Source organism: Gekko japonicus, unplaced genomic scaffold, assembly GCF_001447785.1.
Source record: "Gekko japonicus isolate JY-2015 unplaced genomic scaffold, Gekko_japonicus_V1.1 scaffold106, whole genome shotgun sequence".
NCBI lineage: Eukaryota > Metazoa > Chordata > Lepidosauria > Squamata > Gekkonidae > Gekko > Gekko japonicus.
In genome coordinates this window covers 898,210-912,702 of record NW_015170890.1, presented here as the reverse complement: position 1 = coordinate 912,702, position 14,493 = coordinate 898,210, and the positions used below count along the sequence as shown (strand labels likewise).

At 43.4% G+C, this 14,493-nt stretch overlaps 1 protein-coding gene across 1 annotated transcript in view; it reads left to right on the top strand.

Moving 5' to 3' along the window:
• GADL1 (glutamate decarboxylase like 1) overlaps positions 1 to 14,493 on the top strand; it is a 126,512-nt gene that overhangs the window by 62,220 nt on the left and 49,799 nt on the right. The window contains exons 10-11 of the mRNA XM_015418396.1: positions 6,146 to 6,210; positions 6,587 to 6,668. Coding sequence (XP_015273882.1) covers positions 6,146 to 6,210; positions 6,587 to 6,668 — 147 coding nt within the window. The remainder of the gene's footprint in view (positions 1 to 6,145; positions 6,211 to 6,586; positions 6,669 to 14,493) is intronic.

The window sequence follows — 14,493 nt, the reverse complement described above, 5'->3', positions numbered from 1 at the left end:
TAAAGTAGATTAGATTGAGCGAGAGTAACTGGCCAAAGGTTGGCCTGTGAGCTTTATGGCAGGGTGTGGATTTGAACCTAGATCTCTCAGGTTTGTTATATCATGCTGGCTGTCATAGATGCTGGTTGTTTCAGAGGCACTGATTTTCCCCAGCTAAAGATGGAAGTGAAAGGACCCAGTCCTTGCACTCTTAGCACTGCACCACATCTCCTCCTTGCCGTTTGTATGGTTTTAAATACCTGACCCTTTGTTAAAGTTATTATTACAGTATTATTATTTATCCCATCATTTTTCCAGGGTATATAGGATGACATGTATGGTTTGGTCTCTCACCATTTTTTCGTCATAGCAAGTCCATGAAGTAGGTTAGACTGAGGTTGCAGATTGGAAGGACTTTAAAGACTATGTAGAGAAACACTGGGATGTTAAAAATAAATTGTTTTGCTTTAATAACTCTTAAGAATAGATGCTAGAAATGATGGAAATAATTAGTTCTTGAATAGGTTACCTATAAGGCTGAAAATTATAAGTAAGGTAGGAAAAGAAATTGTGAACATGTAAGAAATGTTAAAGGGAAGGGAAAGAATAAGAGAACAAGAGATGGTGGGGGTGGGAGTGCTGCGGGAAGCCTGAAGTAGGGGAGGGAGGGGGAAACTGGAAAAGGGATATATTAAGAATGGTGAAATGGTTTAATGTTGGACTTGATGTTATATCCTGATAATAAGCACTGAGGGAGATAGAAATTGGCCTGAGGTTGCATGATGAACTTCATCACTGAAGCAGGGATTTGAACCTGGATGTCTTTAATCCATTTTAGTCACTCTGCTACATTTGCTCTTACTGGGGCTTTGACAGTGCTGAACCCTTGTTTTATCAGTCCTTTTAGAAGCTTTGTTGATGTTGTTCAGTCGCACAGTCGAGTCCGACTCTCCGTGACCCCATGGACGAGATCACGCCAGCCTTCCTGTCTTCCGCTGTCCTCTGAAGTTTGCTCAATTTCATATTCGTTGCATCTATGACACTGTCTAACCATCTCATCCTTTGCCGTCCCTATCTTGTTTCACCTTCAGTCTTTCCCAGCATCAGGGTCTTCTCCAGTGAGTGCTCATTTGGTGGCCAAAGTATTTGAGCTTCAGTTTCATTATCTGGCCTTCCAGGGAACAGTCAGGGTTGATTTCTTTTAGGATTGACTGATTTGATCTTCTTGCAGTCCAAGGGACTCTCAAGAGTCTTCTCCAGCACCATAGTTCAAAAGAATCTATTCTTTGGCGCTCGGCCTTCCTTATAGTCCAACTCTCGCAGCCATACATGACTACTGGGAATACCATTGCTTTGACCATGCGGACTTTTGTTGGCAGGGTGATGTCTCTACTTTTTATCATGCTGTTTAGGTTCGCCATCGCTTTCCTCCCAAGGAGCAGGCGTCTTTTAATTTCATGGCTGCTGTCACAGTCTGCGATGATCTGGGATCCCAGGAACGTGAAGTCTGTCACGACTTCCATGACTTCCCCTTCTATTTGCTCCTTAGAGGAGAATGGTTTAGGGGGTTGAAAACTGATCTAAGCCAGGGTTGCCCAACATGGTGGCCCGAATGCCATGGTGCCTTTGAACACCTTTCTAGGTTTTTAGAAAGTGGGCGGGACCAGGTGGGAATTTTATCCAGCAGAGCTTCTGATTGGCCATTGGAGATCTGAATGGCTGTACAGATTAAAACAAAGTTGCTTCAGCAGCAGCTGCCATCACAGGACAAGGGTCTTCATTGTATGACTGAAGATAAGATGTGTGTATGCAAGAAAATATTTTTAAACAATGTGTCCATTTTGAAAGACATTCTGTTACACATAGCTTCTGCCTGAAATGTTGAAGAGTTAACAGTTAAGAGTTGTGCATGACCTCACTCGCTGAGATTTTGTGGCTGGCTCCATCCTTTGTAGCAGCAATTTTGTGCTTGGACCCACCATCCCATATCAGAATGCCAAAGGGACCCACATGCTCAAAATGTTTGGGACCCCTGATCTAGGGATTGTATTCCCCTCTCATCTCAAATTATTGTTCTGCAAAAACTGAAAGTGCCACCCATTTGTTACATAGGGGAGAACCCCGATTGCAGCTGTTTCAGTGCTGAAGGTTTGCTGTCAGTTCTCTTTATTGCAAAGTAGAGTCAGCAGTGACTTTTATTAAGAGCAGTGTCTGTAGTGGTGTTTCCATGGCCTCTCAAGTATTTTGAACAAGCAGTATTCTGGAAGGCTGAAATCTAGGAAATGTTGATTTCTCTGATAGCATGTGGAAATTGTCAACATTTATCCTGTGCTTATCTGTGCGATTATTCTAGCTTAGTATTGCTGTTCTTCAAAAATTCATTGCTTTTTAAGGTGGAGGTGGGAAACTCATTCATAGCCATGCTTGTTTAACATTTGAACATTCCAAATTGACACCTTTTCTATGACTTGAAGAAATCTGTTTGTGACAAACGACTGAGTAATTTGTCTATTATATGAACAATATTCCCATATAACTAGGTGGGATTTTTTTTAAACAAACAAAACTAAGGAGGATTAATATAAAAGATAGCTTTGTCGCCTTGATTCCATTGTATTTGGTAGGCTTTGCAATTTTTCTGTCTTCTTGTAGATGGGCTATTACACATAATATGTGAATCGGCTCATTGTTATAAGCCCCTTGTGATCAGTTGATTGCTTGGCAGTAACTCTAAGTCTCTTCATTTCTTCTGCTTAAATCTTTCAGAGAAGCTAAAAATAAATGGCTTCCCTAGTATTATGTTTCAGGTCTGCTACTGATGTCTCTGTCATAGGGATGTTGTTTGGATACTGTTGGAAGAGGAAGCACGATGCACAACCATAGGTAGAAGGATTTCTCGATGGCGGCTGGCCTATGTAATATCTTTGTGTATTTAAGTATGTGGGAAATGCCTTGCAGGTATGCCATGATCTCAGATGGATGGATGCACAATTCTGCAAGGGCACCTTTGCTGTAATTTATCTTTCTCCCTTGTTGAAGCCCTCTGAGAAAAGGCTATATATAAAATGTGCTAAATTTGTTACGGCAGGGGACAGATTCAGATCACCAAATATAGGTTGTAATTTATGACCTAAACTCACATGAAGGAAAATGTCGGTAGAGTGTATTAATTCTCTCTTGCTTTGTAGAGCCCCTATATTTTATCAGTAAGCAACAATAAGAAGTGGCCATTTTGGGTGGTGCTAGTATGTCAGGTTATCCATGCTGTCATTTTGTCCATGAGCCCAAAGCAAGTTCTTAACGTTGGACATATTCTGGGAGTCTTCCAGGGGAAAAAAAGATAGTAGAGACTCACACTCAAAAATTTGGCTGTTTGCTTCACACCAGTAAGTGAAACTCATGCTCTTCTTTCCCAACATTTCCTTGGCCTGCCTATTTCATAGCTGTCTAGTCTCCAGAAGTCTCTTGCCTGCCAAACCCTCTTCATTTTAATATCACGCAGCCCTCTCTGGTCCTGCCCAGGACCCTTTGTGAGCTTTTCATGTTCCTCTTTTCCTGCGGCAGCATCTCTTTTTCTTGTTGCTCCTCAGCCTTCACCCATCTTCTTTCAGGCTCCAGGCCTCTGGGCTTTCTCCTCCTACCCCTCTTATGGTCCTTTCTGCACTAGACTTTAAATCCTGGCTCATCCCTGTCCCCGAACTTACATTCTACACTGCACTCGAGTTCACCCCTGTAATTATCTCAAGGTATTTTTTGTTTCCACATTACATTGAGGTCACCCTGGTTTTGCCTCACACTTGTCCCAGGATAAACGGATGCTGTTATAACCAGGGATAAATGCAAGGTATTGTGTCACAAGTTGAACTCTGATAAAACCAGGGATGAGATCCAAGTGCGGAAATGACCTATGTTAACTTTATAGATTCCCATCCCTAGAACTTGTGTGAGATTTTCTCCCTATTCCTTTAACTCCTTCTTTCTTCAGGAGTCCATTTCATCCAATGTTCTTTCTCCAGGACATCTACTTCCCTCACAAATATTTCTCAGATGCTTTGCAGCTCAGCCAACTATCTACCAGTTCCCCCTTTTCATCCACCATCCTGTGCATCTTACTCTATGATTAGTCAGCTTCTCAGACCTTGCAATCTTACTTCTGTCCTCCAGAACCTCTATCCCTAAGTGTTTTCATTTCTTGCTTACAGGTTCTTGCATAGAGATTTATCAGTGTCCTGTTGTTGATAGCTTCTCCCTGTGTAGCAAGAATATTTGTGAATATTCTGATAGGTTCTTGCATAGAGATTTATCAGTGTAGCAAGAATATTTGTGAATCAGTGTAGCAAGAATATTTGTGAATATTCTGTGGCAGTTCAATCAGTGGCTGGGTTCAATCAACTCTGGGCAGTGGGACATTGCCATCCTTTGGCATATGTTGTGTGCTGATGCACGCGTGCACGTGTATAAGATGAAGCCAGCAATTTGTCTGAATTTATTCTAGTCTTTCGATTGATAGTAATAGCAGGTTACAAAGAGTAATTGAAGGATTTCTTTCTGCAGAAATATAGGAATCTAATAAGGGGATGATAAAATAAATTTCACAGAATTCACTTTGAAAATACTATGTGATTATGATTAATCTCCATTTTATTCAAAGGAATATCTGTGAGTTTATTCAGCTTGTCAGAGATCCAGTGGCATGCACTCACTGCTAGCTTAGTTTTCCCCCCTGTTGATAGCTATTATGATGAAAGTGACACCAGTGAATTTCTTTGGCCAGGGCTTTGCACCACAGCCAAAGAAAACTCGGCTATCATATTTATGGTCACCTATCAGAAATCTGCTCATGTGAATCCACCAGTTAAGATGCTAATATTTAAGTCCTGAATGCTTATCTGCCTTACCCCCCAACCAAAATGCAGAGTAACACGATGAATTGGACAGTCATCCCCTGTTTACATTGCTGCAGCTGTGCCTCAGTTCTACAAGAGCATCCCAGTCTATATCTCTGTAGTTTATTGACTCTCCACATGCCCCACTAGCCTCTTAGAACAATTGTAAAAATTTCAGTGCACACGGTTAGTTGATGTATCCTTTCATATGAAATGTATGCATTGCACAGTTTAAACTACTTACAGTGGCAGCCCTAATAGACTGGACTATCCCAGTCTCGTCACAGCTTGGAAGCTAAGGAGGGCGAGTACTTGAATGGGAAGTCCACCAAGGAAGTCTGGGGCCACTACACAAGGGAAGGCAATGGCAAACTACCTCTACTCATCTCTTGCCTTGAAAACCCCATGAGGTGGAACTTCGTGGGGGTCACCATCAATGTTCCCTCTAAGCTGTGGAATCTTGTGAGCAAAAATTCTACTCTGTGAGCTACTGGCATGAAATTTGTGAGTGAGCGATTTGGCTACTGCATAAATTAGTTGGCTCTGGAGCCATCCTCCCTGAGCGAAGACAAAAAATCTGTGAGCTGGAGGCTGAAAAACTGTGAGCTAGCTCACACTAACTCAGCTTAGAGGGAACACTGGTCACCATGTGTTGGTTGTGACTCGATGGCATGCTTCACCTTGCTTACAGTGGCATGAAAGAACCGGTGGGGCATTTCGTTGTTGGAGCAACATTTGTGGCTGCGGTGCAGAGCCCTGTCCAAAGGAATTCACTTGTGTCATGGGACACTCTCTTCTGCTACTGGTGACAAAGGGACAGCCATTGTGTTTCTGTATGTGAGACTCTGGTCAAATCTGCATTTGCATTTTTTAATCAGTTTCGTGCTGCTGTGACGCCGTCTTTCTCTATGCTTGTTTGAACGTTGTTTGGAGAAGATTTCTTTTAAAGCAGTGCAGAGTGCAGCAATGACAGTGGAGCTGCCACGAAAGGGCAATAAACATATGCGGACGTGCAAAAGTATGCTAGCACTGTTGAGGTGTGAAAACGACACCAAAGGTGTCAGAAGGCTGGGACACCGGTGGGAAAGACAAATGCAGATTCGACTTATACTGCTAAATCCCAGCCAGTATACATGTGTTTTTTGGATGGCACAGTCAGGATAATCATCAGGGAGCTATAAGTTCCCTCTGGCCTGGGGAAACTTTTAAAATCATCTATACAATGCTTAAAATATAGGCTGCTAGACTCATTTTCTGTCTGTCAATAAATATCTACACAGGCATCCTGGGGAGGCTCAGCACTGCTGTCAAGGAAGCATCGCAAGCTTTTGCACGGTGTCCACAGGTAGATGATATTTAATACGGAAGGCCTGATAACTTTCATTTATTTATTTTACTTACTTCATTCATTGACAGTCTGCCTGTCTTGCTCAGACTCAAGGCAGATTAGACAATTTTTTTAAAAAAAATGCAATAAAAAGAGTATCATACATACAACAAACGACGCAGTAAAATGGGATTATGAGATTGGAGAACAATGCAATAAATTGATAAACTGAAATGGAAGCCAGCCAGATGTAAACACTTTAAAGGTTTTGTTTGTTTGTGTTTTAAATTAATTGAATGGAAGTTGAAAGGCAATGAAGAAATGTCAAGTTGATCATATGGATGTTTCAGCTGCCCAACACTGACAACAAGATATTTTATCTGCTTTCTTTTAGGGCCAATTCTGTGGCATGGAATCCTCATAAGATGCTTATGGCAGGGATCCAGTGCTGTGCTCTTCTGGTGAAAGACAGTTCTGTAAGTTTTGTTTTTTCTCATTTCCAAAATGCAGTTGGGATTTCCCAGTACTATACTTTGAAAGGGCAGAATGTAATTTACTCTGCATGGAAAATAGTACGAAGAAGCAGTTGCATCACATAGCAAAAAATACTGACTGTGTATGAGATTGTGACAAGAAACAAAAACACGTCTGATCAGAGTGTAATTTCTGCTTATTCAGTGGTAGGGATGCACCCACCCATGTGTGGAAGGCATACACAGAGTTCCCACGTTCCTCTCCATGCCTGTAATCCCTTCTGACCTGTGGAATGATCATTCCTGGGGTCGCAGGATCCATGCAGAGCACGAGCCTGTGGTTTGGTGGGCTGGAGTGAGGAGACACAAAGGGATGGAAATGACACCTTTCCTCAGTGGAGTTGCACTTGCAGAAGAGGCAGGATGAGCATTCATCTGAGAGAGCCAGTTTGGTGTAGTGGTTAAGTGCGCGGACTCTAATCTGGGAGAACCGGGTTTGGTTCCCCACTCCTCCACTTGCACCTGCTGATGTGACCTTGGGTCAGTCACAAGCTCTGGCACAGCTGTCCTTGGAAAAGAGCAGTTTGTGTCAGAGCTTTCTCAGCCCCACCCACCTCACAGAGTGTCTGTTGTGGGGAGGGGAAGGGAAAGGAGTTTGTAAGCCACTCTGAGACTCCAAGTGAAGGGCGGGGTATAAATCTCCTCCTCCTCCTCCTCCTCCTCCTCCTCCATCCAAGCCCCCCCACGCATATGGCTGCTCCTCCATACAGCCCTGAGAATGATATTTTCAGGGATCAGAAGGTGTCGTGATCCCCTTTGACCAGGTCAGCGACTCTGACTCGGAGTCCTCAGGAGAGAAGCCCAGGGAGCCAAGGTCGGTAGCTGAGGTGGACTAGAGGAATCAGGGAGGGCCCAGAACTGCAGAGGCGCCTGCTGGCAGTGTACCATCAGTGGCAGAGGCCACCCTGCAAGAGCCTGCAAGGGAAACCTTGCCACCAGGCCCACCGGGCAGGACTCAATCCCCCACCCCCCAGGAATGATGGTGGCAGAAGACCTGGGCCAGGGTGTCACAGAGGAGGTGAAATGACAGACTGGCTGCACGGAACCCCTCTGTACGTCTACAGCAGGGTGCTGAGGGTGGTACTTCCTTGCAGGATCCTGGCCAATGCATCACACAGCCTCAGGAACTCCAGCACATTTTGGCAGTGCAGCTAAGGCCAATTACCTCCCGGCCTACTTACACTGAGCCCTGGGAAGACAGCCTTGCTGGATCAGCTGGTCATGTGGTCTCAAGCCTTGTGTTACCAGCTCCTGCTTCCATCCTGGGAAGCCCCAGGACCAAGAGTCTGGTACCATTTCAAAGGGAACCTGACTGGACCCAACTGCGGGATGCAGGAAAGAAGGAACTGCAAGAACAGAGAGGAGTGCAGGGGAAAAAAAAATGCATTCCATACGTGGAATGGTTGGATCCACATTAGCAAAATTAAAGTTTGGGTACAAAATTTAATCACGTTCTGTCTAGGTTTTAGTTTGCAATTTTCCTAATGGCTTATTTTGAAATAAGAACAACAGCTTCTGGAAGCATTTTGAGTGCAAACAAAGAGCTCTATGCTAATTTCCCAAGAACATCTGAGGCAAAAGCAGCATCTGGCTTCTCCCTGCTTAGCTCCCAGGACATTAAAGATGTTGAAGGGAAGGAGCTGGAGGATTCACCGCCCAGCAACTGTCCTTTCAAATAACATCTGGGGCAGAGCAGCAGGGGTTAATGTACTGAGAATGGGAGAGGGAAGGGAAGACAATACTTTTAAAATGTTGTTACCTACTTTGAGGACCTTATAGCAAAAAAGTGAGGTGTACATCTAATAAACAACTAATTTACATACCAGCTAAAAGTGTTAAGAGGCAAAATGGGCAAAGGAGGCAGGAAGAACAGTCGGATTGTTTGTCTGGGGATTTGCATCCCACTTTCCTCCTCACTAGGGACTCAAAGTGGCTTGCAATAAAACTGGACAATATGAATTAAACCAAGAAAGAGAAACAAGTGTACACAGCACAATGATGTAGTGGTTAAGTGTGCGGACTCTAATCTGGGAGAACCGGGTTCGATTCCCCACTCCTCCACTTGCACCTGGCTGGATGGCCTTGGGTAAGCCATAGTTCTGGCACAGCTGTTCTTGAAAAAGGGCAGTTTCTGTCAAGAGCTCTCTCAGCCCCACCTACCTCACAGGGTGTTTGTTGTGGGGAGGGGAAGGGAAAGGAGTTTGTAAGCCGCTCTGAGACTCCGAGTGAAGGGCAGGATATAAATCCAATCTCCTCCTCTTCTTCTCCTCCTCTTCCTCCTCCGGTCCTGGATGCACTAGGCCAGCTCACTCCAAGGACACAGTGCATGAGACATGGGCCATGAGCCCTTTGGCTCTTACCTTTCGGCTTGTGCCTCTGTCGATGCCCAGGCTAAATGCCTGCAAGCAGAGGAGGATCAGATGTTCAGCCTGATGTCATACAACTGGCACAAAAACCCTAACCCTAACCCCCGCCATTAGTTTGGAACGATCTATAAGGTCCCCCCCGCCATTAGTTTGGAACGATCTATAGAATTATCTATGAAAGTGAGGTAAATTATGATCTATTGAATTTAAACATTTTACATCCTCCATTCCTCAGCCAATTCAGACTTTTGTGATAGCTTACAAACAACATGACATACAAGAAAAAAAATACAAGAATCACTCAGTAAGTATTTAAAAACATGGCAACAATCAACAGCTAAAAACCTATTAAAATCTCCACAGAGTACTAAAATTCAAATAACAGCACTATAGTCTTACAAAACATTTACATTTTTTGTTATGTCTTATCTTATGAAGCCATTGTTATCAAATGAAGTGTCCACTGATGGGCACTAACTACGTTAAAAGCAGTTTGACAACTATCTGGATAATCAGTTATACTTACAAGTTACTACAATGAAATGCAAAGTAATTGGAATTAATTTTTTGTGACTGCTTTGTTTGAAGTAGTTGGCTAATTTCAGTTATATTTTTATAACTACTCTTCCATCCACTTACTCATCCATGGGCTGAAAAAAATTATTAACAAGGCTTTTACTAAATCAGACAGGCATAACCATTTTCGTTTCCACAAATAACCTCTGTCAGTTGAACCTTGAAGAAAAGAAACACAGGTGGAGTAAGATCATCTAGAAACCATGCAAACTATGATGCTGCTTCCAGTTTAGATACGTCCAGATTACACTTTGAAAGGTGCAGAATCTTGTTGCCCTGTCGTGACACCTGCCTCCTGGACAAAATGTATGCACTAGGCAAACTCCTGTCCTGGGCTCCAAACCCTATCAAGGCTCGTTGTTCCAGTGGGAGTAAAAAAAGAGATTTTTTTAAAAAGGAATACAATATACTGATCATAGAAGAAGAAGAAGAGTTTGGATTTATACCCCACCCTTCACTACCCAAGGGAGTCTCAGAGCAGTTTACAATCTCCTTTCCCTTCCCCCTCCCCACAACAGATACCCTGTGAGGTAGGTGGGGCTGAGAGAGCTCTGACAGAAACTGCTCTTTTTCAAGAACAGCTGTGCCAGAACTATGGTTTGCCCAAGGTTATCCAGCCAGGTGCAAGTGGAGGAGTGGGGAATCAAACCCGGTTCTCCCAGATTAGAGTCCGCGCACTTAACCACTACACCAAACTGGGGTATGAACAATTAGCAATTACATATCATTAAACTTTTAGATAATCATTGGCTTTAAAAATGTATTCACCCAGATACAATAGGCCCCTGATGACTAACCCCAGCAATGAACACTGAACCAAGAAATAATTTTCATGACTTTTCCTTTTGGATGGATCCCTAATTAAGACTTGGATCCCAGCACTTATGTGTAAGTAAATAAAGTTAGCCTGTAGGCAGCAAACTGCTTGCAGGCATTCCTATTCCTCTGGGCTGGACTGAACTACTAAAATGTTATCAGTGCAGCAGCCTCCCTAGAAATGGGGTGTACTGAGCATGCTCCTAGCAGCTAGCTTTAGGAAACAGATGGGGAGTGGCAGCAGTTGACACATGCTCTACAGTCATCTCAGGTGTGCTCGCAGTCTGCTTGGTGACTTGCTCTTTGTCTGGAGTTTTCAGTATGGTATAAGGTTGCCATGACAGAGTGAGCTCCCGTTTCTGGTCCCAGCTCCTGCCAACCTAGCAGTTCAAAAACAAGAAATTGCAAGTAGATAAATAGGTACCACTTCAGTGGGAAGGTAACAGCGTTCAGTGTGTCTCGGCGTCTAGTCATAAGAACATAAGAACATAAGAGTCTTTGGACAACGCTGGCTCTTCGGCTTGGAAATGGAGATGAGCACTGCATCCCTAGAGTTGGATTTGACTGGCTTTCGAGCAAGGGGAACCTTTACCTTATAAGGCTGCCAACTCTGGGCTGGAAAATTCCTGGCGATGTTGGGAGTGGAGCCTGGGGAAGGCAGGGTTTGGGGGGTGGTCCTCAGCCAGGTATAATGCCATACAGTCCACCCTCCAGAGCTGGGAGTGGAACCTGGGAAGGGCAGGGTTTGGGGTGGGGAAACTCAACAGGGTATAATGGCATACAGTCCACTCTCCAGGGCTGCCATTTTCTCCAGGGGAACTGATGTCTGTCATCTGGAGAAGAGTACTAATTCCGGGCCCCGCCTGAATGTTGGCAACCCTACTATGGTAATAAAGAATGAATTAAATAGCACTTTCCTCCCCAGGGGAGGTAGTATCCCAGGGGGTAGTAATAACTATTGTCAGTCAACTGGACCAAAAGCTTAGATACCTTGAACCACTTATTGTACTTTACCGACCATCTTTGGAAATATCTACATTTGTAAATTTAGAGAATTTACAAGATTTTAGAATAACAATACAAAGTGTTCATTATACGAAACTCAGAAGGGTGACATTCATATTGTGTAGACTATCCAAGATCTGTATTATAACAGCCAAAAGTAATAAAATAAATGAACTGGGTATGTTCTATCCCTTGTTCTTTTGGTTTATCTTATTAGTTTAAGGAATGTAATTCCAAAGAATATAACATTTTTAAGGTGTTGGTTGCTACAAAAGCGATACTACTATACCATAGGGTTGCCAAGTCCGACTTACCTTGCCGGCGGGGGACTCCGGGGTTTCCCCTTGTATGGCCGTGGCCCCAGCGTGCCCGGCATCATAACGTCACTTCCCTGTGACGTGCACGCTGGGGCGGGGTTCCGCCCGGGGCCCAATTCCCCGGCATCGGGGAACGGGCCTCTGGGGCGGGGGGGATTTCCGCCCCCCGGGGGGACTTGGCAGCCCTACTATACCATGTTACTTCTTTTTCATTCCCTTCCCTTTTTGTTTGTTTGTTACCTTTGCATCTGCTCTCCTGGTCCCAATTTCAATCTGGGCTTGGGTTCAGTAGAAAAAAGGATGGAAAAGGAGGCAATTTTCACCGATTCTCCCCTCCTGCCATACTATATGTAGACTTCCAAAAGGAATGGGGGGGGGGGCATTTCAGCCCAGACCTATTAATTTAATTAGATCCAGTCCATGAATTATGCTTCTCGGGTACCTGAAAAACACAAGCAAGATTTAGAATTAATATGTACTTGTTTGGTACTTGCCGAAGTATGTACTACTGTAAAATATTAGCTTTGTTTGTTCTGGAGTGTTTCAGAAGAATCGGTCCAGTTGTTTTGCTGATAAAGCTAATCCTTTATTAGAGGTCACTATGGTAAATACAGATTCAGGTGAATAGCCTTGTTCTGAAGCAATAGAACAAAGTTAGAGTCCTTTGGCACTTCTAAGACCAACAAAGTTTAATTCTGGGTATAAGCTTTTGTGTGCATGCACATGAAAGCTTATACCCAGAATTAAACGTTGTTGGTCTTAAAGGTGCCACAGGACTTAAACTTTGTCCCATGGTACATACAGTAAAATATGGATTTTAAAACACAAGCTTTATTGTAATGATCAGTTGCATGTTTTGTGTTCATTGTTAGGGGAATGCTATTTTCTCTGAATCTCTTTTCTCTTTTTAAAAGTGATCCAAAGTCATTTGAAAACAGTAGCAAGGTTTCAACTGGCCTAGTATCACGAATACACACACACACACACACACACACACAATGCAGATATATATATCTGCCTTTTCTTTTGCAAGTACAAAAATATCTAATGTTACAATGTTACATTTGATGATTTGCTAAAAAAAGCTATACTTTTTTGAATTTGTGAGACTAGTTTATTAGGTGATTTTATTGTATATAGACTAAAAATGTTACAAGTCATGTTTTGAATGTCATAGAGCTAACAAAGGAGAAATGTAATGTTCTCAGCTGGCGGGGGAGTGTTTAACTTTATTGGAATGGGAAAGCATTTGGACTACAGAGACAGTGAAATGGAGAGATTAGTAAACCAAGTGTAAAAGCACAGATCAATCACAGGAATTGCTGGGTGTCCTCTGTGGTGACAAGATACACTGGAAAACTGCATAATGGCTCCCTCGCTTCCCTATTAAAATAAGCCTTTTCCTGAATGAACCCTGTCACCCCAAACTTGAATTAAAGGGCTTGCATTTCTTGTTAGTAAAAGAAACCATTATACATTGGATAGATTTTTCTTTAATTCAAGCAGAAATGCTCTGTTTCTGAAAACAACCAAAATCTTAATCTGACATGTACAGCAGTGTTTTTTTCTGATATGTAAATATTCCAGATACATAGAAATCTGATTACAAACTGTCAACTAGTTGTCCTGATACAGTGGTGCAAGTGGTAGGTCAGTAGTTCAGCGGTTCACGACCCGGGTGCCGCAAGACAGGGTGAGCTCCTGTCTCTAGTTCCAGCTCCTGCCAACCTAGCAGTTCGAAAGCAAGAAATTGCAAGTAGATAAATAGGGACCACTTCGGTGGGAAGGTAACAGCGTTCCGTGCGCCTTGGCGTTTAGTCATGCCGGCCACATGACCACGGAAATGTCTTCGGACAGCGCTGGCTCTTCGGCTTTGAAACGGGGATGAGCACCGCAACCCTAGAGTCGGATTCGACTGGCTTTCGAGCAAGGGAACCTTTACCTTTACTTAAATACATGGATGCTCTATGTGTGCAATCCATTATGCGGATATGTTTACAGATTGTTCCTGAGCATTGCAGCTGCTTCTTACATGGGTTTCTGGAAACACCTCAGGTTTGGTAAGCTGTGGCTGGCATTCCCAAGATTTATTTTTTTTTAAGAGAATATTTTGCTGTTAAAAAAGGAAAAAGGAAAAAAGAGTTCTTTGTGGCACAGCACAGTGTCAGACATCTCAATAGAAAATCTGCTCCTCGTCCCCAGCAAGTAATCATTGTAGAGGCGAGTGATAGGTAGGCAGCATTAGCCCTGGAAGAATAAGAGCATTTATGTGGGGCATCAAAGTCACATTTTTTCCAGCTAGTTAGAAAACTGCCGCCTCCTTTGCAGGCATCTGATCTGGCCATGCTGATCCATGCTTTGGTAACCTCAAGGCTAGATTACTATAATGTGCTCTACATAGAATGGCCCTTGAAACTGTTCATAAAACTTCACCTGGTGTCAAATGCAGCAGTTCATCTGTTATCCAGGGCCAGTCGATATGATCATATTACTCCATTTCAGAGGTCCCTTCAGTAGCTGATGAATAATTTCCATGTCAAGGTGTTGGTGCTCACCGTTAAAGACTATCATGACCTGGGGCCCACAAGCTAGAAGGGATCCCTCTCCCTGCATGCTCCCATTTGGCAGCTCCAATAACTCCAGTGAGGCCTGTTATCTAGGGTTGCCAAGTCGTTTCTCAGCCGCAGC